General features: G+C 38.5%; 4 protein-coding genes across 18 annotated transcripts in view; 2 read left to right on the top strand and 2 right to left on the bottom strand.

Annotated features, from left to right (window-relative positions):
• LOC134819336 (uncharacterized) overlaps positions 1-17,511 on the top strand; it is a 116,254-nt gene extending 98,743 nt beyond the window's left edge. For 3 of the 13 annotated variants that reach the window (XM_063829242.1, XM_063829245.1, XM_063829241.1), the window contains 22 exons: positions 1,524-1,736; positions 1,912-2,042; positions 2,252-2,415; positions 2,627-2,753; positions 2,996-3,110; positions 3,246-3,424; positions 3,599-3,700; positions 4,162-4,287; positions 9,072-9,209; positions 9,449-9,523; positions 10,046-10,154; positions 10,265-10,395; positions 10,662-10,944; positions 11,050-11,195; positions 11,296-12,616; positions 12,919-13,040; positions 13,191-13,255; positions 13,905-15,370; positions 15,524-15,730; positions 16,146-16,333; positions 16,488-16,581; positions 16,774-17,511. In XM_063829242.1, coding sequence (XP_063685312.1) covers positions 1,524-1,736; positions 1,912-2,042; positions 2,252-2,415; positions 2,627-2,753; positions 2,996-3,110; positions 3,246-3,424; positions 3,599-3,700; positions 4,162-4,287; positions 9,072-9,209; positions 9,449-9,523; positions 10,046-10,154; positions 10,265-10,395; positions 10,662-10,944; positions 11,050-11,195; positions 11,296-12,616; positions 12,919-13,040; positions 13,191-13,255; positions 13,905-15,370; positions 15,524-15,730; positions 16,146-16,333; positions 16,488-16,581; positions 16,774-16,874 — 5,603 coding nt within the window. In that variant the 3' untranslated portion in view covers positions 16,875-17,511. The remainder of the gene's footprint in view (positions 1-1,523; positions 1,737-1,911; positions 2,043-2,251; positions 2,416-2,626; positions 2,754-2,995; positions 3,111-3,245; positions 3,425-3,598; positions 3,701-4,161; positions 4,288-9,071; positions 9,210-9,448; positions 9,524-10,045; positions 10,155-10,264; positions 10,396-10,661; positions 10,945-11,049; positions 11,196-11,295; positions 12,617-12,918; positions 13,041-13,190; positions 13,256-13,904; positions 15,371-15,523; positions 15,731-16,145; positions 16,334-16,487; positions 16,582-16,773) is intronic. The other 10 variants (XM_063829247.1, XM_063829243.1, XM_063829254.1 and 7 more) reach the window with 7 other exon arrangements.
• Positions 17,512-19,616: 2,105 nt separating this feature from the next.
• On the bottom strand, positions 19,617-22,284 carry LOC134819738 (uncharacterized). The gene is made up of 5 exons (XM_063829856.1): positions 22,147-22,284; positions 21,622-21,805; positions 20,973-21,106; positions 20,213-20,332; positions 19,617-19,937 (listed from the first exon to the last, which is right to left on the bottom strand). Exons 1-5 carry the CDS (start codon positions 22,225-22,227, stop codon positions 19,851-19,853), a joined length of 606 nt encoding a protein of 201 aa, XP_063685926.1. The 5' UTR covers positions 22,228-22,284; the 3' UTR covers positions 19,617-19,850.
• The window catches only part of LOC134819737 (filamin-B-like), a 38,634-nt gene continuing 31,936 nt past the window's right edge, over positions 19,778-26,475 (top strand). For 2 of the 3 annotated variants that reach the window (XM_063829852.1, XM_063829848.1), the window contains exon 1: positions 19,778-19,949. The gene's annotated coding sequence lies outside the window, so the exon portion shown is untranslated. Of the gene's footprint in view, positions 19,950-24,188; positions 24,271-26,475 lie in introns of those variants that run through there. The other variant, XM_063829853.1, reaches the window with a different exon arrangement.
• Positions 22,238-24,351, bottom strand: LOC134820176 (uncharacterized). Its single transcript, XM_063830398.1, has 5 exons — positions 24,212-24,351; positions 23,717-23,890; positions 23,115-23,225; positions 22,423-22,597; positions 22,238-22,290 (listed from the first exon to the last, which is right to left on the bottom strand). Exons 1-5 carry the CDS (start codon positions 24,287-24,289, stop codon positions 22,238-22,240), a joined length of 591 nt encoding a protein of 196 aa, XP_063686468.1. The 5' UTR covers positions 24,290-24,351.

Below are 26,475 nucleotides of genomic sequence, written 5' to 3'. Positions count from 1 at the left end.
CCTTAGCAAGAATTTAGACAAAAATATACATCTGTATGAGCAGAACTAGAAACGAGTTGGAATAAAATGAAAACGCACATTGCAAGAATCGTACGTGACGTTGGGTGGTGGGTCATATTTTCTTCCAATACACAATTAGTACTTTTGTACTAAGCTAGAATTGGAGGGAAAAGTAAAAATAGGATATGGCTGGAGGTAACTGTTAGTAGCTTCAGCTGGACTTTGCTAGTTGTGGTTGTACTGACATAAAAGTGGGCATATATTATAGTCAACGGGTACTTAAAAGTTAAATGAACTTTGCTAGATGTAGTTGCCCGGCGGGTTGCTTGTGATTTCTAAGATGAGCTGATGGTGCTGGTAGACGGTATTGATGCATCAAACTTCAGATTTAAGTAGCTTGAGAGGTGCAGTAGCTCAGGAGATGTGAAATTACATAAATGCGGCAGTGTTGAACGTTTGTAATTGTTGTATTGTTAATGTTTTTTTAAGCCCAATATATCTTTGAAAATCATATTTTAAACATAAATATCCCAAAAAATATGCAATATAGACCCCATACTGCTTCATAGCTTGTATGTAAATATGGCCATTCTGCTGTTGTGGTTATCTTGAAGGTCATACATTCTTCAGGAGCGGAGATGGATAGACAAATCATATATTTGCGACTGAGGGCAATTTATAACTTTTACCACCTAGGCCAGGATTGAACTACTGATAAAAGTGGGCACCCAAAATCAAACGATTCTAGCCCAGAATGACCTCACAAAGGACACTGTGTCGAGTAAACGTTCATACATCGATGTGCTTACCTTGACTTAACCTAGCTGCTAGGGTAGTTTTTTTGTTTGTTTGTTTGTATTTCAGTAAATATCAGTTTTTCTCATTTTTATCCTAAAGTGAGTCCCGGGTAGCTTCAGCACCTTAATAGTGCTATTATAGACTTACATATTGCGGTAATTTTAAGCCCAATACTAAGTATCTTCGGCCTTCAGAAGCTGAGATAAAAATTTCTCACGTACGCGCCTAATATGAAATATAGGTGTGGTTCCCCAAGGCTGAACTAACAAGTTTAAACACACATAACAAATTATCCACCCAATTTTTTTTGAAGTAGAGACCCTAGGGAGGCGGGAGCACAAATAACATCTCAAACCTTCTAAACTCGCAAAGTTGTGCCAGGTTTTGACCAGATACTTTATTATATACCGGTGTACTCGAACAGTTAACACGTACCCGTATACTTGAACATCTTCTCATAGTATTCTCTAACAAATCTTCGTGTTCAACTCACTTAATAGTTAATAATGTCAAAAATAATTAAGTGGTCACAGAAATAATAAATTGCTCTCTCTCGTTATCGCAATATCCACCACACAACCCTCCAGATAAATTAGAAGATTTAAAAGAAATCAAAGTAAAATGCGCCCAAAGTTCAAAGTTTGATCACAAAATTGACGCCATATAAAAAACCCTTCTACTCCGACTTCCGAGTCCATATTATGTGCTCATGAAATGATCTGCAGGTAAAATATCCGCTAACGTTAAGACGGTAGCCGAGTACCTCCGGGAATCCCTCGCAGATTTCGCGTCGGACATGATCTCTAAGAACAACAAGAAAAGACAGATTGGATCTGGAAAAACTCCTGACACACCGGTTACAAGACCACTATCAGTGGGGAGCAAGTGTAACACTTGGATTCATGCCAACCAGCAGGAACTTCTAAAGATAGCCCTCAGTAAGTCTTCTTATTGGTTCTTCCAATCCAAAGTTCATCGATTCGTTATCTTTTACCTACCAAGGCACACAGTTAAACATATTAAAGGAACTAACACAATTAACATACTATAATAACATTGAAGTTGATATGATACTCATACACTGTCTAGTGCTGACATAGTTTACAATTTCAGAGAATCATGTTTCGTTACGGTTCCCATCCGTAAAGCGTAGTGGGACTGATATACTCACAATATCCGGAAAGTTACAAAATGTTGAGCAAACCGACAGGGAAGTCCTCTCAAAACTGCCTGTATGTGCGGCGGTATGTGCGTTGCATTGGCACTTGGCATCATTTCAAATTTATAAAACTCAGGGAATTTATTTAAAATATGCTAACGTCCTTCACGGCGTACGGTCTTGTTGTTGATTTCAAATTTTAAAGGCTTGACATTATTATGGCTTCTAAATAGGCTTCCTAATTCTATATTATTAGTAAGCCATGCTTTGAAGCTAACCCTACTTTCTAACAAGGTTGACCCAGAATATTCTGCACGATTCACCCCACTCCAGCCCCTCCAACCTTCTCCTCCGGGAACCTCCAAGGGCAAGGTTGAAACCTCACCACCTCAAAAGTCACCTGATGTTCCGTTTTACCCTCCGAAACCACCTGATTCTCCCGCTAAAGAGAACGTTCGGTAACACAAACTGTTTCTTATAACTGATTCCCTGTTCCAACTCTATTGTAATGTTGAATTGATTGGACTTCTCAGATTCGATGCTCTTAAATTGTAGAACAATTGTGCGATTACTATTGTCCATTCTGTATCTTTATGGCTATTGTCCAATGTCCATTCTGATACTTTATGGTTATTGATTAAATGTTGACAAGTTTTCAACCACGCGCAGACCTGATAAGAAAGCAGGAAACTCGAGTACTGATAAGAAATCAGATAAACCAGTTAAACTTAATTGGTTTGACCACGAAGAAAAGGAGGAACCTATGGATGCTAAGGACTCCAAAATTAGCAAACCGGTTAGTACTTGCATCACAATCGTCTCAACTTTGTAGTAACCAGCAGAAATTGTGCAATAACATGGTAATAAAAAAGCAGGTGAATTAAGAAATACCCCAAGGATGGAAACGTTTTTTGTTTGTTCATGTTTCATTAACCTTCGTAATGATAAGGTAGGGATTGTACCGGCTCAGTGCTCGATACATTATGATTAACTGTTATTCTTCGCCCTGTTTCCCAACCTGTAACTTTTAACTACCAGGTTGAGTTGTACGAGGAGATGGACTTAAAGTCCACTCTGGTGGAGGGTATACACCAGTTTGGTTTGGAGAAACCCTCAACTGTACACAGAGCTCTTCTACCACTCCTCTTGTCACGTGAGAGCTTGATTACTTGAAATATTACTTACTGTTTACCAAACATTTTACTTACTAAATTACTTCAATAACTCATGACGAAATTTGATATTTCACATTTATGTTGGTTAAAAAGTTAAATTTATCTCACTCCAGGCCAGAAAGTACTTGTTGAAGCAGACCTCGGTGAAGATGTGTGCAGTGCACTGCTTATAGCGGTCCTACAACAAGTCAACTTAAACCTAAGACAAACACAAGGATTTGTTTTACTTCGAGATAAGCTTCTTATTCCATCCACCCTCGCTATTATCCGGGCACTCACTGTTAAAATTCCGGTATGTTTTTGTATCAACAGCTCTTCATGGATTTAAAAAAGGAGAGAATTCCTCAATTCGCTCAGCTCAGACTGTGGCGTTAACTTCTTACAGACTCGATTCTCGATCAAGCTTCATATTGGCTTGTGTTCCAGGTAAGACACAATTGTTATTAACACAACCCAATTATATTAGTTGATATCAGAAGGACTACTGGATACTATGACTACGTTCCCAGAAATTCCTCACATTGTTCTATCCACCCCTCAACTTATCAAGAACGCTCTGGAAACCCAGGTATTTACAGCAGAAACATCTTTTAGCTTTTTCAATTTATATAAATCCACCACAGAACCTGTGTTACTATATTTAGTTCATAACAAATTTGAGGAACTGATGTAACAGACTACAGAGTCAATATACTTTTATGTTGCCATGTGGTGCCAAGTCCCCATTTATCGCAATTCGCAGCCCGCTAGTTTCACTGCCTCATATTACATAATAGAGATTATCTTGTGCAAGAGTTTCAGCTCAAATTGGCAATAAGCACAATGTCTCGCACTTGCTAATTGTTTAATAATCACTTTTTCACAACCGTAAACCTGCTCCACAAACTTTAAGCATCAATAATGGGCACCATGCATCGCACCCCACCAGTACCAGCTCTACAGATTACAGCACAAATTATCAAATTATCTCCAAATAACGTTATTAAACAGTATTACTTGAGACTTCATGGTGTGTTCCTACCGTTTCAGAGTATAGCGGGAGGTAAAGCTAAAGTACTGGTCTACACTGATCTGTCACTTACTGTTGGTTCCTTCGGTTACAAGATCATTCAGGGAGAATACTTCAAGAACCTTGTCATTGACTCTAATACTAAGGTTAGTTTGTTTGTTTAGGTTCAGCAAGGATCAGGCCAAGGATGAAGGATTTACATAGTAAATTTATATTGTTTTGTTCCAGTTTGTTTTTGTTTACTAGTGTTATTCCCGTCCTACGGACTAATAATCCTGTGTGCTGGTAATTGGGTTTTCAGCACAGTTGGCAAAACCATAAACGTTTTAGATGCGCTTAATTAATACTAAGATTTTTGATGTTTTCTTTTCTACACTTATGATTAATAATAAAATGTCTGATATTTTCCTTTCTGCACTACCTTTTTCAATTTGTTGAACCTCATATTGGCCTCCTACCGTATTACCAGCGATTTGTGGGCACAGTATTGATATTAAGATTCCACACGACACAGCTACTTACGTGAAATTTTCATCCTGGTCGATGAGGTTGTGGGTAACTGATGGTCATGACTCACATTTGTACTGCGGTTATTAAAATCCCATTTAAATCACGTGATCGTCTCTGCAAGTCTGCAATACACCTGTTTTAAACGCTAAATATTCTTTCCCCTGCGGTCTGCATTTATACTACAGTTTTACAGAACTACAACATGTATAGTTCTGTAAAGTGGCAGCTGTTGTCCCCTTGACCTTGGGGTGGAACCTGATAGTTTGTTTAAGTTTATAATTTTACAATTTACAATATCACCCTCTTGAGATAATGTTTTGTGGAGAATCACAGTAAGTTCTTGAAGTGTGTGAAATATGACCGGAATTGTTCTGTTTTATTAAGGGGTGGTGATGTTTGCAAATCTCCGTTTAGACTCAGTTTTATTGTTAATTTGGTGTTCGGTTGTGTTTGTACCATTATTGTGTTGGTACTGAGGGTGAACAAAAAATTGCTTTAGAATTGCTCATTTATTATCAGTGCCTACTTAGGCTTCACCCTTGTGATTTATAATCGGTATTCTTAATAAAATTCTTAGTAAAAGGCCAATAAGTACCGAGACCGAGACCGCCAATTATTTTCATTTAGTTTTCACCAGTTATTAGCCTCGTTCCACTTTGTCTCCTGAGAGCCGTCCCTCTCTGCAGTATTAAAATGCTCAAGCTCATGCTTGCGAGATCTATGTCCGCTTATTAGCTTATTATACAGCTTTGATGCTTTGATCAATACATAAGGAAGAGAGATGGTGATCAAAGTATCGAATCATGGTTGTCTTCAGCAAAAGATAGGAGCTCTTGAAACTCCCTTTGGACGCAGTCGGTTTCGTTTATACCCGGAGAAAGGATCAGCATACCCTAACTACTTCTACCTATGCCAGAAGTACACAATCAAGAGATGTCGTGCTCATGTATACCTTGACCGTGGAGATCAGATTTGCCAGAAAATACACAATCAAGAGATGTCGTGCTCATGTATACCTTGACCGTGGAGATCAGATATGCCAGAAGTACACAATCAAGAGATGTCGTGCTCATGTATACCTTGACCGTGTAGATCAGATATGCCAGAAGTACACAATCAAGAGATGTCGTGCTCATTGTATACCTTGACCGTGGAGATCAGATATGGCAGAAGTACACAATCAAGAGATGTCCTGCTCATGTATACCTTGACCGTGGAGATCAGATATGCCAGAAGTACATAATCAAGACCTGCTCTTGTACACCTTGACCGTGGAGATTCGATATTCCAGAAGTACACAATCAAGACCTGCTCTTGTATACCTTGACCGTGGAGATCAGATATGCCAGAAGTACATAATCAAGACCTGCTCTTGTATACCTTGACCGTGGAGATCAGTCTTTGACCGGTGGAACCTCGTTCCCGCGATCCTGACAACCTGGTAGCGTTTCAAAGTTAACTGATTGGGTTTATGATAATTTTCCCAAGCTTGAAGCTACCCTGTCAAGGAAAAGTCCAAATTAGGTTGAACAGTTGTCCGGTACTAGCCCCTTATTGCCGTGGGAACTGCTCATGAATTAGTGGCTGTAGCACTAGTATCACCTTTCTAATCGTCATTGTACTCGTTCCGTTGAACTAACCTGCTTCATTCCCTGGGTCTACGGATATGCTCCTAATTAGTATACTTATAACCTTACTTTTAACATCAATACCATTAAAATAGCTCTAACTCGTAATTTATTTTTCGGTTGCTTTCGCTGTTGTATACCTTACTCGGGAATATTATAGCGGGTTAATTTATGACTGGGAAAATTAATGACCGGGAAAAATATGGCGGACTTTCCCAAAACCCGCCAAATTATCCCGGTCATGTATTTACCGGTGGCCGACCTTTCAAGTTTTTTTTTCAGAGGTCAACAAATTTTCAACCGAAATTTCTGTTTTTGTTACTTGTTAAAGAAGTTATTTCAATTTACAGTTATTGATATTACTCAGAAATAGAAAAAAAAAGACACGTCTATTTGAAGGAAAATAAATCTAAGCAATAATAAGTCAAATCTTCATTAAAGCGTATTCTCATTCTCATTATCGCTAATGTCCCCGCCATTATCATTATTGATATCCCCCTGAGCTGCTGACCGTCAAATTCGAAGTTGTATTGTTGTCTTAACAAGACTTTCATTTTGTCCGCTAATGGGGCTACTGCTCTGAAGGTCAGCCGGAGCTTAATTTCCTGCCCACCGCTTGGTATTGGGGAACTTCTTGGCTTTGCATCTTCAACTGCTCCTGTAATCAATCTACCGTGGACCATGAAATAGTGGCACAGTTTACTCACTTCTAGCGGGATGTGGCCACAAGTTACTTTAACGGGAAAAACTCCCTCTTTCTTTAGTCTACACACTGCACACGAGAAGCGATCAATCTTTAGAGACATTATTATTTAAATAATATATATTATATAATATTATTATTATTTTCGTTTTCTTCTATAACATATATAAATTGTTTTCTTCTCTACGATTCACTGATTCATGGGCAAGAGAAGTGAGAATCACGGTCCACCCTGAAATCTGATTTCTATAACCAAATTGTGATTTTTATAACGAAATTATGGTAGCAACCGCCAATAAAGTTACAGCCCTCCATGCACTGCTTCAAAAGTCTTCTCTAGCACATATGAGACTTCAGGTAAAATATGATGATCACCGCCTCCTTGGAACCCCATAATCTGAGTCGGCTGGGTTTTTTATGACTGGTAAAATTTTTGACCGGGAAAAATATGGCGGAATCTTCCAAAACCCACCACTTTATCCCGGTTATAATATTCCCGAGTAAGGTAAATGCGATTTGTTCAGGTTTATGTGAGTTTAGAATTAACGTTTTTTAAATCTTGTGATTGGTTATCAAGAGTTGAACGTCCACCACAAAAAGTATGGAAATAGTTTTCAATTTGGAGAGTGTCGAGTGTCGAGTGATTATTCCTTTGCTAAGTTTAAAGTTTGCCCACCTAACTCCGGAGATAAGACTTTTATCGCCATGTCCCCAATCAGTACACTAGTATCATGGAACGATAAGATTGGAGTAGTTATTATCAAGCAGGAAATAGAGAGAGGAGCACATTCATGTACACTGTACAATGTATACCGTATAATGCAATGGATTTATTGTAGTGGTGGTAGTCCTTCGATGATTGGGAGTTATAATATTACTGATCGGGTCGTCATGCATTACTATAATAATATTACCTTAATTAACAATTAACATCGATTGTCTGGGCGTGAAATATAACGCGACCTAGTTACCATGGCTGTAGGAGTTGTATCTAATCTGATATTAATCTTCCGACCAAGTCCGCTCTACAGTCCACTCTCAAATTTCTAACCGCTGTGGGTATCGATCTATGGGTATCGATCTAGAGTCCTCATAGTATGGGTCCTGTACAGTGTACATGTAGGGGAGTTCCGGCCCTGGCGATTTGACTCCGCTCCTACTTCCAACCAAGTCCGCTCTACAGTCCCCCGCTCTAGAGTCCTGCTCCCAGTTACCATAACTACATTAAGTTTATAAATGCCCTCAGGACTTGAAATACCTATGTTCCCTTTTGTTAGTCCGATGGCCAATAAACCATTCCCACTGCCAGCCCAGCTGAATTATCTCTTGTCAAGTTGTTATGGTTAAACCGATTTACCGCGCCCCGATTTACCGCGGCTTTTTCCTTTCTCCCAAACTCCGCGGTAAATCGGGGTATTGCTGTATCTTGTTAATCTCTTGTGATGTTGTGAGCTCCAATATTTAGCTTACGTGTTATCTCACTTCAACGCTGCAGTTCTTGCTGTTTTTGCAGTTCTTGCTGTTAATTGCATGATATGCAAAGTATTTCAGTGTAGTCTGATCAAGTTGTGCACCTTTTTTAGTGTACATTGTACATTGAAGGTGCAAGTCACGTGATATTGGTTCAAGTCACGTGATGTTAGCTCAAGCTGGAACTTGCGTCAAAAGATTGCTTTTGTTGTTCTTTGTGTTTTGTAGAAAATCTCTCACTGAGATTTATTTTTAGCTTTCTTCTTGCAATCGTTCCAAACATAAATCATTGAATTGCAGAAACAAATCGTTTAATGTGCCGTAATGGATTGTTAATTTGTATTCGCTTCTGAAAGCACCCTGTTTTGTATGTTAATTGTAGGTGATACAATTATGATATAAACTCCTTCTTTAAACGTTCTTCAAGACACGTGGCTCACCCCTGAATCCACTTCCATTTTGTTTATGTAATTATTATCCAACTATGCACATAATTGATTTAACTATCACTTAGAAATAATCGATTATCTGGCTAACTTACAGAGATTATTAAGCTATAATATTAAATTGTGACAATTGTAGTTTATTTATAATCCTCACAATATTATTCTCTCCTTAGCTGATATTCCAAAGTGGTGAGCCACTACCGGCGAAAGTATACACTCTCCTCGAGAAGTTTGGGGAAGAAAGATCACTGGAAACCATCAAGTTTGAGACAAAAGAAATTGTTGGACCTTCCAAGTTCTCCGTCGGCAAGGTAAATCTCGTTCGTTAGTTGTTCGTGTTTGGGAATCGATTGTTGAAAGACGTCCTGTCATGATTGCCATGTTTCTTTAATTTTCTTAGCTGTAATTGTGGCCAAGTTGACTTTGAAATTATTGAACGTAAAGAAACATTGATTTTGTCAAACTTTTATGATCTCATAAAAACGTGGTTCATTTAGTAACAACATTTCTTATGAAGGAGCAGTGAGCACTGTATTTTATTTGAACCTAGGAACGCGTGATCAGGCATTTGCTTTTCCTCTGGAATTTTCTTCATTCAGCTCTATACTTAATGCTCTTTGCGTTCGTGAGTTTCAAAGCCACAAATGAGAATTACTGAGTGGTGATTGTGATCATTAATTAATAGTAATAACTGATTTTTGTACTGCCATGACTCCGCGTGGGATTGAAGTTGAAATAAACTTTGCCATAATTCGGCTAATGTGCTTGTTTGTGTTGTTGCTCTATGATTTCGTATTTCTTCCTCTACTATGTTTGGACAAGCACTGTAAGGTATATTTATCTTTAAAAAAGTGTTGTAATTTATAGTGCGCAACATGGACAAAATTATGGGCTCGTCATGACCAGGTTGGAATATAAAACCTAATGATGTCACCGCACATTCTTTCATGTATTTGTCCATGTTGTTCGCTATCAAATAAATCATTGCAAGCAAACTGATTGTGAAACTCCTGTCATCATGATGTATGATTATCTTATCTCCTATTTAGAAAAAATTCTTATCTGTCTTGAACTTAATTTATATTAGCTCAACAATTTTTCTGTGCGTTTGAACTGTTTACACCAATTTTACGATATTTAAAAATAGGGTGTTACCACGCCGGAGAAACCGTTCCAATCCCCTCTCAACAACTTATCAGAACGGCAGCTAGACCTTGCTAGGAGGAATCTTTACCTTGTTTACAGCGTCATCAAAGGTAAAATCAAACGGCTCCGTTAGGATTAAGTCAGTGTTGATTTTTATAAATTATAGTTATTTTGATTGAATAATTTATAGTTTTTCGTTGTAAAATGTCGAATTATTCAGGTTATCCTGAGTTGGAGCTGATCCAACAGGGCGCAGATTTGATCTTGAGTGGTAAAGTGGTTGATGTGAAAGCAGCTAAAAATAAAATCCAAGAGATGATAATCCTCCATGATAAGGTTTATGTGGAACAGGTTTGAAGTGTGTGTCAAAGCATCCACTTGTAACCTCTCATACATTAGTCAATTCTTTATGTCTTCGTCACCTTGATTTTCATTTACATTAGTTTTCGGCTGGTAACGTTTTATCTTGCTTCCATGTGCATAAATTTAAATATTATGATTATCCTTTTTGACTGTATGGGTAACGTAACAGCATTAAACCCAAACTGATTTTCATTTTAATTTTACTGCTTTTTGTTGCTGTCTTTAATACTGTTACTTGACCGCACTCGTTTCAGGCCAAACCACCGTCCGTAAAATCACCTTCGCCGGTCAGGACGATGGCTCAAGTTGCTTCAATGGATGGTAATACTAACGGAAATCAGTCTGCAAAGCCAAGGGAAAATTCAATAAAACCCTCAACTCGACCTCCAAATACCACGAGGCCACCTTCATCACCGGCTCCTTCATCAAGCATACCAACTTTCCCTCTGCAAGTCATTACCAAGTTGATATCTATGACTCCTCAAGAGAATGGATTCGCTTATCGAAACAGAGAAATTGTGGAGAAGCTCATTCACGGTTTGTGCATAAGCTTGTCAAAATAACGATGACGATAAGATGAATGTAAAATCACCTTAATGTTTTTGCTGGATGATAGTTTAAACTTTGAAAAAACCATTTCAGAGTTTCCTGGTTCAAGTATTAACTTTTCTCCGTACGAAAATGACAACATATCAGTCACTGGACCCGTCAATATAATCGGGCAAATCCACAAGAACGTTCTCGACGGAATACGATCTGCTATAGGAAACCAATATGCCTCTACCAAAGTAAGATATGAAACATAGATCGTTTGGACGCATTTGATATTTAAAAGGTGAAATTTCTTTATAATTTAGCTTAGTTCCTTATTTAAAACTCCCATTTCAGAAAGAAACGTCTCCAGAAACTTCTCCAGGGCGGCTCTCTTCTGAACTAGACTCGCTCCGACCCCCCGAAGAAACATCAGACTCAATTTCTACTGAACCGGTTGCTCCGCCCGTATCAACTCCTGTGTCTATTAGTTTTGATACTTCAGCAGAGTTGGAGGCAATTGATAGCGGTTACAACCCTGCTGCTAAGCGTCACCAACACAGCTTGATAAGCACGGTATCACGTATTTCCGGTCCACCTCCAGGATACTCTGACGCTGAATCAGTGTCCTCCGAAAAACCTGAGGAAATGCCCACAGCGAGCACTCCTACGCCCGTTTCTTCCTCGGTTCCTAATGATAGTTGGTCAGCTCCATCGACTCGTCCCCCTAACAGTAACTATCCGGACTACGTGCCCCCATTCTCTACAATCAATTCATCTATTAACACTACCTCGCCTTCCAGTGGATTACAAGCCAATCCTTCAATTATACGTCAACCTAATTTACGACCACCATCCAGGACTCGACCGCCAAATTCAAGCATCCCACCTTCTACAATACCTCCAAACTTCCCGAACGTTCGCCCTGTTGCATCATTCGAGGACATGCTTCAGCCCAGCCCACGTCAACCTAAAGCTGATCCGCTGCCTCCTTCAAACTCGATACCATCAGCAATTCCACCCACTACGAACTCTAGTCAGGCCATAAGACCACCTTACTCTGCTCCTGTGACTCGATCGCCAAAAGAGGAGCCCGCTCATTCTACTCGATCACCTAACAGCACAATTCCGGGTACAAGACCACCAAATATGGAATATATTCCCACTACTAGACTGCCGGTAGGTGGCACCTCCACTGCCACAAGACCGCCAGTAGGTGGCCCCTCCACTGCCACAAGACTGCCGGTAAGTGGCCCCTCCACTGCCACAAGACCGCCGGTAAGTGGCCCCTCCACTGCCACAAGACCGCCGGTAAGTGGCCCCTCCACTGCCACAAGACCGCCGGTAAGTGGCCCCTCCACTGCCACAAGACCGCCGGTAAGTGGCCCCTCCACTGCCACAAGACCGCCGGTTAGTGGCCCCTCCACTGCCACAAGACCGCCGAATTCTGACCCTGACTCAGCAGCAAGGAGTAGCCCGCCAGCAGCACCACACGCATCAGCCAGTCCTCAGAAATCAGGAGTAGCCTCACCTCTTACGACTGTAAATGGGTCACCTGCTTCGTATAATCATGGCTCTAACCAGAACCTCTCGTCGTCCTTGTATGACACTGCCAGTCTTCAGGCTCCAAATGGGTTCAACTGGGATATTCTTAAAAGAATACCTGTTGACATTCCAGGTACAGGCGTTTTTGTTGATATTAACTATTTTAGATCGTGTTTTATATCTATCAAAACAAAAGTTACATTTCTATCATAAATTAAATCTATTACTATCCTGTTGGTATGCTGAGGGTATCGCCATTTCCTGATAATTTATGCCATGACCACTGCAACTGACCAGACTCACATTCATTATTCGTTTGATAAATATGATTGATAAGAATTTTAAAATTTCTCTCATAATGCGATGATATTTTGTAGACATGTGTGATGATGTGATGACATAAATTTTACTTTACTTTTTACTTTACTCAACCAGATTTGCAGCCTGGATCACCAGAACACTGGATCTACAATGTGGTTCGAGAGGAGATATCTGGTGGACTTGTAGCTTCAATTCCAATTACTGACCTTGTTAAAAAGTTCATGAAAGAGTTCTCTGTAAGTAGCTGATTAGAAACTTTGATATGTTGATTTCAGTCGAATTACTGAATTTCCTGTATGCAGTATGACAGTCAATACTGCCCAATTGAAAAATCTCGTTAGACATACAATTTCCTGAGCTTCTGACTTAAAAACAACTATTTTTAGGTAACTCAAGTCAACACTGCGAACCTCACCAAGGAATTTTACAAGTGTCTGAAAACTAGACCGAGGTATGAATAATATGATTGGCATTTCATATTTCATCAGATGATAATTTTTTCCTTTTCACCCTTTTGAAAAAAGGCGATAGTGAAAGGTTACGAATGGAGGTTTTTGCAGAAAAACGTGGATTTTGGAGAACGAGATAGGTGGGTTTAAATATGTCGTGTGTTCGTTCGTTACCATGCAACGAAAAAGTTGGGCGCGCGCGAGGATTGCTTGCGGAGATGTGATGTATAGATAGCCTGTGATCTATGAATGCGCGGCGCGACTGTGTATATGATGCATGTAATGTATAATATTACTATTAGGTAATACACCCAATTTGTACGTGGCACGCGTAGTGTATTGATGTGTACACGAGTATAGTTTACCTTTGCTGATAATTTCTTGAATTACAGATACAAGTTAAGTTCTACGGCAATTGAACTGAATTTCAAGTGTTTCCCGTATTTGATGCATAATTGATCAATATTATTATCATGAAGATTGAAGTGAGCTGATTGGAGCTTATAGTTATACTTAAATTGATAGTTAATCTGAAATGGAAATCTAGCGTCCGCCAAAACGAAACAACGGGCGCAATTCTTGTTTTGAATTGATAAATACAGAAATACTGAACACTACAATCATCTTTGTAAAATGATAATTCAATTTCAGGATATTCCTGACTGAAGTACGTCAGCTCCCAAGCGGTAAAAAGACAATAAATGTCACGCTCAACCTTCCCAAACAACAAATGCCTCCATCATCGGCCCAGTTTGTCGACCCTCGCCACAGCACTCCTCCTGTTTCTACTTCACCCATGGTCCCTGGGGCTATGACCCCTGATGCCATGACTCCTCCTCAAGCTTCCATTGTATCTGATCTTTCAAGGACACCCACAACAGCACCTGTAATGTCGACTAAGAGTCCGTCAGTAACTGCGGTAACATCTCTTGCTCCAGTGTCCCAGTCTTCTGCACCTGTAGTGAGCGCACCCCAAGGAGCTTATGTACCCCCGCCAATGCGCGCTCCTATCGCACAACATCTAGATATCAGTGATTCTTATCCAAAACTTGTATCGCCACCATCTCTGAACCATGATTCTCAGCAAACAGCTGCGTCATACTCTGTACCAGAAGTGAACGCGCCCCAAGGAGCTTATGTACCCCCGCCGATGCGCGCTCCTATCGCACAACATCCAGATATCAGCGATTCTTATCCAAAACTTGTATCCACACCGTCTCTGAACCCTGATTCTCAGCAGACATCAGATTCATACTCAAACTTCGAAGATATGTTGTATAGCCCTCCTGCAAAATCTGATCAAGTGGATGTCCTAGCTTCAGATCAAGCAGTTCCGATCTCTGATGTTGTTGAAACTAACCCTACTGTTACTGAAAACAAAGTATCTCGTAGTGAGACCGTTCCACAAACTCAAGAAACTCCGAATATTACAAACCATCGGAATTCGGATCAAAATTCTCTTCCAGTTTTAAATATAGATCCTTCGGAAACAGATAATATATCCGAAAATACGAAACTACCAGAAAGCGAAGCATCTCAGCCCGCTGATCCGGATAAAGTGGTTGTTGCTGACCCGGATAAAGTGGTTGAACCTTTAGTACCGCTCAGTAACCCAGTCTGGGAACCAGCATCATCTCCAGAAACCAATCCGACACAGCCTGAGTCTGAGACCGTCACACCACCCTCAGAATCTGATACAATTGAAAACTCCTCATCCGGAGCTTCAACAATACCCCAACTCCCTCTCCAAACATCAAAGTCAGTCGACCAGACATCTTCCGTTTCTAAAGCTCCTCCGGGTCTGGAGTCGATTCAGAACACTCCTAGATCGGAACACTCGTCAGGATCAGATTATGTAGTTTGCAGTAAGTCAGAGTCCGAGTTATCAGGGCGATCTTCTGGCGTTCTGGTTGATAATCTGTCCGTCTCCAGTGATGCTGCTAGTTCGCCTAGAATGAAGGAGGACAAATTGGATGAGACCTTTACTAAGTTGAATTTGTCTTCTTCTGAGTCGGCAGATCATGAGGAGGAAGAGGAGAAGGAGGAAGAGGAAGAGGAGCATTATACGACCTTCTTTACTTCCTCACGGAGAACTCCTTGTAGCATCGGCATTTCAGGTTCGTTTACGGTCTTAGTTTGACTTTTTAAATGTATTAGGTATGAATCTCTTCAGAATTGCCGCTATATCCGGCTACATATTTGTTAACAAGTTTTTGTCTCAAACCTTGTCTCTAATCTTTTCAAGTTTCAACAGTTACTTCTCTGACCAGGTGACTCCACATTCCTGAATGTAAACGCTGCACAACCAAGTTACATTCTAGTCCACGGAGGTGACGCCGCTGCCAAGAACTCTATCATTAAGCAGATAGTGGAGGTGTGGGTCAAGATGGAGCTCCCTGTTATGGTGGTGTCACCTGAGTTAAAGAGTGTGTCATCCCACAGTGATGTGGACTTCTACCAGTTCAAGACTATAACAGGTACGTTTTCTATATCATATATAATATATATAGATATATTATCATATATCTGTTTTTTATATGGAATTTATGACAATAGACAGTGCAAAGAGTAGGAATTCAACGCATATCAAACTATCCTGAAAGACTAATTTTACAGTTTGAAACGTCATAGCTTAACGAGATTGTCAAAACAAACGTATTACACTGATTGTGACACTTTATCACTTTATATCCCGATTCCTGAAAAATGACTGTTATCCATAACAGGTGATTTAACGAGATTGTGTTGTCAATATCGAACAAAGTCAAATATCACCCGTCAATATCAAACAAGCCACGTCATAAACACGTCATAACCACGTCATTACCACGTCATAACCACGTCATAACCACGTCATAACCACCACATAACCATTAACCATGACAACGCCAGGTACGGAGGACCTGGAGCTGGTTGACAGATGTGAGAAGTTCCTGACATCTGAATCCTGCTCCGCCCTGAAACTCCTAGTAATAAACACAGTACATAAAGCTATGGACACCAAGGAGTTCCTCAGTGTGTTAGCGGAACAGTACGAACAGTTTAATGTTGTGGTCCTCACCATCGCTCCTCCCACACCCGTAAGTTCAAAATATAATCAATTAATTTAATTACATTGAATCTACAATTTAATTGAATCTACAATTTAATTGAATATACAATTTAATTGACTCTACAATTTAACTGTCAGTTGATTATTCTGCACTGAAATTTTGTAAATTCATGTTTAAACAGGTTGATATTGCCACTGGTCTTATTACTACATGGAGAAGAGTTAAGAAGGATAAAGTATTAAAGGAGATTTCAAGCACATTCGAGACAGAGCTAGGTAAAATACGGTTAAATTATAATATCAAACTATATATCTTACTAATATATAAGTTAATGTTGAAAGTTGTTGTCAGACAGTTTCTCAAACGTGGTCAGACGAATTAAAAGCTGAAATTTGTGAAAAGGTTAACGTGCCGTTGTTTTTAACGTGTAAATAAATAAGTTAATTAAACAGTTTTACCAATTCCAGGTCCTGAAGTGAACCAGATCAAGCGGGGTACCTTAGTCTCACTTTCCTTGGATGACGATGAAATCAAACCTATCGTCTTCACCAGCTTGTTCGGAAAATAAACTCTTCGATTTTACTCATTCCTCAAATCATCATCTCCTGTCTCCGTGTATTTTTCTATATTTAAGTTTGTTTGATCAAATTGTTTTATAACAGTTAACGTTGTATTTTATTCTAACATTATATGTTAGCAACTGGGGTCAAACGTAAGTCGTAACTTTTGATAAAGTATCAATTTATGATTCCAGTAAACATAATAACGTTTTACCAGTGATTTGGTCTTATTTCGGTCTTAGACCCGCGACCAAAATAAGAAATAATGATAAGATCTCAATAATAATATAATTTCTGTGGTTTATATTTTATTTAAATTATTTTCGTTAAAATATGTTGATGTGTAAGAAAATGGTAAATATTAGTATTTTTGCTGATCACTACCTTTTCTTACTAGTTATTAGTTAATACTATCTAGTATTCTTGATTTTGTGTGTATTTTTAGGTTGTAGGCCGTTAATGTTATTAGACGGCCTTAGTGTGATAAAATCTTTTATCTCAAGAATTGTTATCTTATATTTCAGGATAGGGCATATTTTTTACAGATAACGAAAGGAATATTTATTCTTAATTAAAATACGATTAATTAATTGATAATCAACATATGATTATTATCATTATTAAAGTTGAAAATTTCCAAAACAATCTGGGCAGCTTGATTTATCTCAAAATTTTAGATTTAAAAAACTTCAAACGAATGAAATTAACGGACAGCTATAGTTGTGACAAACATGAAACCAATCCCAAGACTTTAAACAACCGCTACTGTGACAATTAATTAAATGTGGCCCAGAAATTATTCTTGAAATACCCAGTATTACTATTAGATTACTTGCTTGACCGCTGCCCATTTAAACCATCATGGTCAACAACTTTCTTCCACTTCCAGAAATATAATGCTGCATTCTTAATCTAACGTAGAAAACGCACTTTTCTCATACCTTTATTTAATACACGCTTCTTCAACGTTGGTAGTGGTACCCTCACCGCCATTACATCAACCTGCACATAAATCTGAAATTAGCGAATTCAAATCCTTAAAACATGTCGCAACAGTTATTGCTGATAATACGCTGTCCTGATTACGATACAATATTTATATAGTGTGTAATATATATGTAGTGCGCAACTGTTATTTGTTTTGAAACTTCCCGCCAGCCAGTCTGAGGTGACTCGCAGTCTGTCCTGATTATACGCTGGCAACCCTTTCGGGAAATTATCGGTTACCAGTGTTCACGACTTTTCGGGGATATAATTCTCGGAAAGAATTATAAGAAGTACTTCATCCTGTCTCCTGACTGTCCGAGCAACGTCCAAATGGTTTCTAATTCTAGTTGAAGTTCTACTCATGCTTGTCAAAACGGCATATTCTTCCCTCCCATTATAAATCTATTATACGCTGACATTTGTATTTGTAACATTCTCGGATTTACAAACAGATATTTGATAATTGTACCCCGACAGGGAGTAAATAATAGAGGTCTGAATTGTATATTTATTTATAGATCGGTTCAATTTTGTGCAGGATATTACTATTAGGATCCACTTTGAGGACATTTTGGTAAAAATACAGTCACAATATTCACGAGATATAAGTTAGGGGGGGGGGCCAACCATATTAAAGTATATTAAAGTATATCCCCGCGGGTCAAAATCGGAAAAAATCCTACATTTTAATATACTTTAATATACCTACAATTAGAAGATTTATATTCTTCGTTAAGATTTACATGATGAACTATATTTTTCACTCAGATTCGCAAGATAAGCCTGTTTTAGGACTAGTACATGAATTTCCATCCAGATTGGTCAAAAATTGGCTGAGCTATGAGCTTTAAAAAATATGCCCATATTTGGGCATACGCTTTTGCCCAAATTCGCTTTTGCCCAAATTCGATAAAATTTCAATATTTTTTAATGATACTAACTCTATGTGAAAGATGTAACTCAGTGTTTGTTGAATATAGTGGATACTAAGTAAAAAGACCTCCATGAACAAAATTGGGAAAATTGCACATAATATCTCGGTTCGGAATACTAGCCAAAATGACTTCATTAAAATTGAAATAACTCCATCAGTTTTCAATATTTTTCAAGAACTTTTTGGAATCGATTAAGAATTGCATTTCAAGCTTATTTTGGGCAACAATTTTTGATGTAGGCCTCCAAGGAGATAGGGATATATTAAAGTATATTAAAGTATATTAAAGTATATTAAAGTATATCCCCGGGTCAAAATCGGGGAAAATCCTACATTTTAATATACTTTAATATGGTTGGCCCCCCCCCCCCCCCCCCCCCCCCAAGTTAGATAGGGGCAAATATCTTGGGAGAATATAAGAGGTGTGTTGCAAGACTGAGACAGCCTAGATGCTAGATCGCGTTACCTGGGTACCCCGGGCTATAATGTTCATAAACTAGATGCTAGGGCGATTAATTCAGTTTTATCTGATGATGCATTTGCTTTATATAGTGGGGTAAATGGTTAAAGGAAGTTGGGGAAAGTAAGAAGTAATCAAAGTAGGGAAGTACCAGTTTTAATATGAAGTGGTGACAAGTAAAGCGGTCTGGAGGTGTACGTGAAGAGCATTAGTTTGTTTTGGGCAGAGGAATTATGATACGTTATATATAGATGAACTTTGCAGTACATAGCAGCAGATCTATGGCGATAAATTTCAAATTGAAATTAAGATGATTCTGCAAGTGCAATAGACACCGGCCGTATTGAAGATATCAATATCAATCGTTAAAATAAAACGGTAAAAACTAACTGTGATTACTTCAATATTAACCTTATCAGAAGATCATCAATAAAAAAACTTAAATACCAACCATAAATTAATAAAAATATCCTTTTCCTATAAACCAACCCATTTACTTATATAACTCACTTATATATAATTCAACTTATAGGAACAACGATGTCACGTACAACCGATACGAAGATAGGAAGACTTGCTAATTTCTCCTAAGGACTGTCTACCCTACAGTTCCTCCTTCTGAAGAACAGAAGAGATGAAGTTAGCAAGCTGGTTGCTGTCTATCGTTCTGCTGAGGACCTCTGCTGATATCTGAAAATACAGGTAAGAATTAAACTTAAAGTTAATCAGCGTATTTAATCGTTGGATTGCTGTCACAATATTATCATAACGGTCAGAGTTATCGAAGATTTAGTTTTGTGACCTAAAGCTCTAAAGGACCCTTGCTTAAGCGGCTTTTCGTTGGCCCATCCTTTGATGATCGATAATGTAATTCTCTGTTTCTTCTAATTTTCCAAATGAACAATTCAGACCCATTGAGTATTCCATAATTACACGAGAAGTGAACTTAGATTTAGGTGTCTCACCTGACCATCACTCTCCCTCTTGACCCTAACAACCCCCTTGTTGGGTAAAGTTATATCCAGCTCGTTAAGTCCTGTGTGAAGCTTACCAAACTCGACCTCGCCCGCGTACTTCTTCTCTATCTGGGATATTTATTATTGTTCGTGGTGTGTTTTGACGTTTTCCTGAATTTGTCAGGTCGACTGTCCAATCGGATCTATTAAATCACATCAAGTCTGGAATTTTATTAAACGTACGTCACAAATATGAGTAATAGGGTGATATTTCAATTATTTGATTATATTTGTATCTCATTCTTTAGAAGAAACAATTTTTTCCGTTCTACAAAAAGCGTCTTCGATCTTGATGAATGATGATAATTGTGCCCATCCTTGGAGAACCCGGCGAATGTCCTTGCTGTACGGCAGTGTTAAACAATAACTGAAACCGAGGGGTTCTGTTCATGCCCTTCACACTTTGTTTCTGTCTAGTTCCAATGTACCGTCACAATAGTGACTTTAATATGTAGCAAGTGATTTGGTCAAATCAGTCAGATCGATTACTGAAGTTAGCTGGGTATCTCTAACGGGTATCTAACCCATGACTAAATCTAATATTCCGGAGAATGGGAAGATAATATCTAAATTAGGTTTCATCTGACTTAACTATGCAACTATAATCAAGTTAAAGACAAATGTTTCCATATTGCTATGTAAAATATGTTTCCCGTTCAGACCTGACCTTTTACTAATCATACTTTCTGTTACTCTCTTAGTTTGTTACCTTTGCTATCGATAAGAACTGTTTAGTAAGCGTGCTTGATACAGTCTCATGACAGATCAGGATAAGAACTGCTGCTTTACTTCCAGATACCCATTCCTCCAGCGTTTCCCGTACAATGTGCTTGATCTTTTTAGCTGAGGAGAATTGCTAGTTATAATTATATGTCTGCAGCTCGTTTGTAAACTGTCATCGGGCTTGCTTGGGACTGCACATCTGCACACTGCACAAATGCGAATCCGGTGTGCTTGATCAAGATTGAAGATTATATTTATCATAACAGACCAGCCTGATTGGTAACGGCAGTTCCAGTTACCACGATTACTACAAATTAATAATGCTAAGATTAGCATTGATACACTTTTACCGTTAATTAACCAAACAAATAGGAATTTGTGTCTGCGCGGTGGCCTGAGTGGGAGCCCCCACTTGCTACAGTAACTAACACTGCAACCCAAAGCTACAGTAACTTAAGCTGCAACCCTTACACTCCACTGCTACACTCCCTTTATGGTAGCACATAAAAGATGACCCACGTCACTTCAAAAATGGCAGCTATTTTGTGTGAGAAGTCCTACAAAACAACTCATTGGACGTTGGAATGCAGACAGTTGAATAGTTTCATCCAAGCCTCGGTCCTCGACTCTCTTACCTCTCCAATTTGGAGGTATCGTCTCAGATCGTTTGGTCGCTTTGCGTTTCTTCGCCGTGGTTTCTTCAAGGAGCTTCTTCTGAACTTGTTCAAAGAAGAATGTTTTTATGTTGTGTTCTGTCAGCTCTGTTTTCATGGTGGCTTTTATCGGTTCAGCTCCACTTGAAATTCCGTTGCTTTTGAACTGCGCGATTTTTACTTTAATAAATTAAAAGTATGCTTCTGAATAACGGTCCAATTGTTAAACTTAACTAAGGAATCGTTCACAAATTAGGTTAGCCAGATTTTTAAATTTTGAACCACCTCCCGGCCTCCCTAGTCCCTCTTCCGTAAGCCACTTTACAATTTACGCATAATAATTTAATACTAATAGAGTAATAGCTATGCTGCTATGATCCAGAAAATATTTTAGTAAAAGCATTTTGGTTTACGTAATATATAAACGATGTTTAAGTCCAATTTTATGACGCTCCTTTTTATAAATTAGAGAATTAAATCGATGATTTAATTTCTGCGATAGTTTACCAAAAACACGGTGGGTCCGCCTCGTTTATTGTCATCAATATCCAGATGTTTCAATAGTCTGTCATTGCGATCTCCTTCCATGTCGAATTCCTCACCCTCTGTTTTCTCCTTTTTGTTGTTTAACAAGTACACTCCCCTTAACTCCTGGAAATATTTATCTTAATGATGGGATACGACCAATGACTTTTAAAGTTTTCACTGTCCTAGAAATTTCATTTTCCATGTGCGATCACGTCAATTGAAACAGTTTTTCCTCAGTAATTCGCAAACGTTTACTATTTATTGAATGTTTTGAACAAGACTTAGTGTTTACCGCAGGGTCGGGGAGCATCTCTTTCAGTCCCTCCAGAGTAGATATAAACATATCAAATATAGCCTTGTGATCAGACACAGCTCCCTGGACCAGGAGACCCAACATCCACTGTTCGTTGTAGTAAATCTCTGTGAAAACCTGCCCGGAATTATTTATAAATGTGACACGGTGGACTTATTTCTTTGAGGTAATTAATAATTATCAGCATCCGCGGTGGTTACTCCGGACTAGACGCTTAATATTGGAGCTCTGGAAGCTGCACAATCCACTTTCACTGTGAAGACGGTACGCAACATTAAATCATCTAACTCTAAAAGAATTGTTGCCAAATATGTTACCAGTTCATTAGCTTGACCGTCTCTAACATTTAACATAATTAACATAATTCATCCCCCATAAAACATTGCAATGTTAAATACCCCCCGTAGCCCCTCAAGATCAAAATAAAGAAACCAGCTGCATATCTTGTACTGCCTCCCTCCGACTACTACTACAACCCACACCACGTGCTACCGCCTCTCTTCCACTGACGTCACACAGCGTAATTTATCAGTTTTTACTTGTCAACAAGAACGGAGTACGGGGTTACTAATATAGTTATATAGTTCTATACTATATAGTCATATAGTTCTATACTATATAGTTATATAGTTACCCTGGTTGCGACGTGCTGTATTGTGGGGTGTGTTAGGGCTCGTATCCTTGCCACCACCTCCTCCTCTGATCCAGCCAGATCCACTGACTCCACACTGGTTTCTCCTAAAAACTACTGTGTTTCAGTTGTGTTTCAATAACATGAGGGTGTGTGTTCTACAATACATGCGGACTGTATTTAACACACGTAGCCTTATTAGTTATTATAGCCCACCCACTAGAGGGGCGGCCATTTGGAGGCTTCACTCAACATGTAATTAATTTTGGGCGACCCTGTACAATGTTTCGATAGCTTTTATAACATTTATTAATAACATTTAAAGTACCTTGTGATGTTTAAGTTTTCTTCAAGACCCCTAGAGGTCTAGCCAACTTTGTTTAATATCACTATCTGTTTTACTTAATTCTTATTTATTAATTAGATTTTTTCAGATACGAGTTTTTTCGATCACAATCTTAACGGATCTAATCTCTTCTCGGATTATAAATGTTGGAATAAATCATATCCTTGAGTTAGCCTCAATAAGGTGATAGGTAACTATAACAGTAACAAGGTGACAGTAACAGGCCTCAATAAGGTGATACAAATAACCCTCAACTCACGTTCCTGATAACGTAGGTGCCGCCCTCCAACAACACCCTTCCTTGGTACTCCACCTCTCCGGACTGGTGGTGGAACATTATTCTAGTGAGTTTTAGAGAAGCAGCTGCTAGGAGAGGGGAGGGAGTACTGGTGAGGGTCAGGACTACTGATTCTTCGCTTGAGAGAGCCGGGACCTGATTGGTGGTGTTGGGGTTATAGCGTGGATTTCAGGGTGATTTTTACTTTTAGCGCAGCCGTTTAACCTTCATTTTGGCGGGTCTTATTTCTGTATTTGGACTTGGAGGGTGTAATGTTGCAGTGTTGACTGTTTGTTAATTTTGAAAGTCATTATGTAATTGTTAGAGACTCATCATCTGTTGAGTGTACGCCAAATATCTTGTACATTTGATTAATTTAGCGATTTGTGTAACAGGATATATTAGACTGATCAAATAAGTTACTTGTTTATAAATAGCCCGACAGTCGTTGACCGTCAAGTTTAACTGAACTCTTACCTCTGCATCAGAAATTGGACCTGAGACCCGTTTCACTATCCAGTTCTCCAACATTTTCGGTTGGTACAGATCTCTCATACCTGTGCAAGTTTAACTTATTGTTGTTTGTATGCCGCTTCAAACTTAAGGTTTTCAGAACTTTAAATTCAGATATTAATGCCAACATTCCGGGCGTCTTCAATTGTTTTAATACTTTCAACACTACTATATAACAAATAATTTGAGCCTGATGAAGGTGTAGCACACTGAAAACTCGTGTTTGTTCCTAAACATTAGTTTCACTTGTCCTACATAGTCTCTACTACCGGATATTATCCCTAAAATCATTGTTCAATTGTTAAATGTTAATTGTTAATTAAATGTTATTGCCTCTCACTTACCTGCGTTGATAATATCTATAACCTTCCCATCTTTAAAGAGCACTTTGGATGCATGCGGTGAAGCTTTAATCCCTATCTCATCACTTATCACAGCATTATTTTTAGTTTCTATTTTACCAAACTTTAGTTGAGACATGTGCTTTAGTTTCTCTGCTACTGTGAAACTGCACGCTGCGTGGGTGGGGTCCATTGGTATCATCATGTCTTTCCTGGACATATCTGAAGTATTGGATTGTTGAATACAAGAGACGCCTATATTTTAAATATATGATCATGAATTTTGAACTCGTTGACGTTGTCGTCTATATGGCTATAAACTAATACCAGTAAACACGCGGTAATACTCACAAAAATCGAGTAAGAAATATTGTGCTGAGTTGATGAGATCCGTAACGGTGTTATCAGTGACATCTGTTAATAGAGCGGAGGGTTGGTCGTAATCGTAGTGTTGTGAGGCTACTGCCACGAAAAGGATGAAATGTATCGTAACTGATGCATAAAACATTCTAGAGGAATAGTGTTCGGATAATTATTTATTTTTTTCTATTTTTCGTACTGTACTTTATTCACCGTATGTTGTTTTATATGTTTAATCCAACGCAGGAAATTTCTAGTTTGACTCACAAGATTTTTTTGAATTCTTCAATAATTCTCGAATTCTTCCATTCACTTTAAGTTAACGAACACAAAAAATAATGCAGACTTTATAATAAATATTAGATAATGAATATTAGATAATAAATAAAATCCCTCCACAGATATAGATAACAAAAACACATAACACAATTATTTACTTAACTTTACTAACATAAGGATTATTAATTCAAAGGATATGGTTTAATTCAGAACAACTTATAAATAGATATAATCCCTGTAGTCATCAATCATTGATATTTGACATTTGCTACTAGGAAATATTTGAGCACAAAAGTACAGTTACATCTTCAGCCGTTTCTCTTCCTGGTACTACAGCTCATTAGAGTTCTTCGTGGTCCTCATATCCATGATGATTAAATGACATGTCATCATATTCTCCCATAAACTCATCGGGTTCCATGTATTCGAAGGCGAAGTCGTCCTCATATTCATCAAAATGTCCATGTCTATCGAAATGTTCATATTCATCGAAATGTTCATGTTCATCGAAATGTCCATGTTCATCGAAATATCCATATTCATCGAATTCGAAATGTTCGTTATTATCATGGTATTTTGTTTTTATGAGCATTTCTTCCTTTAAATCTATCGTTTCATCCTCGGGTCCTGTATTTTCGGTTACAAGCATGTTCTTCTTATCTTCATGTACTACATCGGCTTTTGGGAGTGTTTCATCCAAGTTTATAATCTCATCTTCCTTTATGGTTGAGGTATCAACAGTGCTGGTGTTTGCTCCAACCACTTGAATGCTTACAAGTATGACAATCAACACGGCTAGGAACATTACTTGAGCTTTAAATGAACAGGTTTATTTGATTAGGTAGACAAGTTGAACAGCTGCAAAATTATAACGTATTCTAACTTAATGAATAACTGCATTTCTTCTCTCGTGGTTAGAACAGCTGTTTAATAAAGTTCGGTATCAGATTACGCGATGTTTAACAAGCTCCTTCATAAAGAATGAAATATCGGAAATGATTACCGGTCGCGCCTTCGGTGCTCTTGATGGGAAATGTTCGGTATCTCATTTGTACGGTAATCGCATATATTATGATATAATGAGCTACAACTATGATAACTATGTTAAATAACTACCTTATCGGACCTTATTTGGACGGACGTATTACTTGAACGCTGGAGGCCCTAGCGTTCATCTTAATGTCCGTTCAAATAAAGTCCTTTCATTTAATGTCCGTCCAAGTTAAAGTCCGTTGAATTTTTTTCGAA

This window comes from Bolinopsis microptera, chromosome 8 (assembly GCF_026151205.1).
Source record: "Bolinopsis microptera isolate Bmic1 chromosome 8, MBARI_Bmic_1.0, whole genome shotgun sequence".
Classification (NCBI taxonomy): domain Eukaryota; kingdom Metazoa; phylum Ctenophora; class Tentaculata; order Lobata; family Bolinopsidae; genus Bolinopsis; species Bolinopsis microptera.
This window is presented reverse-complemented; position numbering and strand designations above follow the sequence as displayed.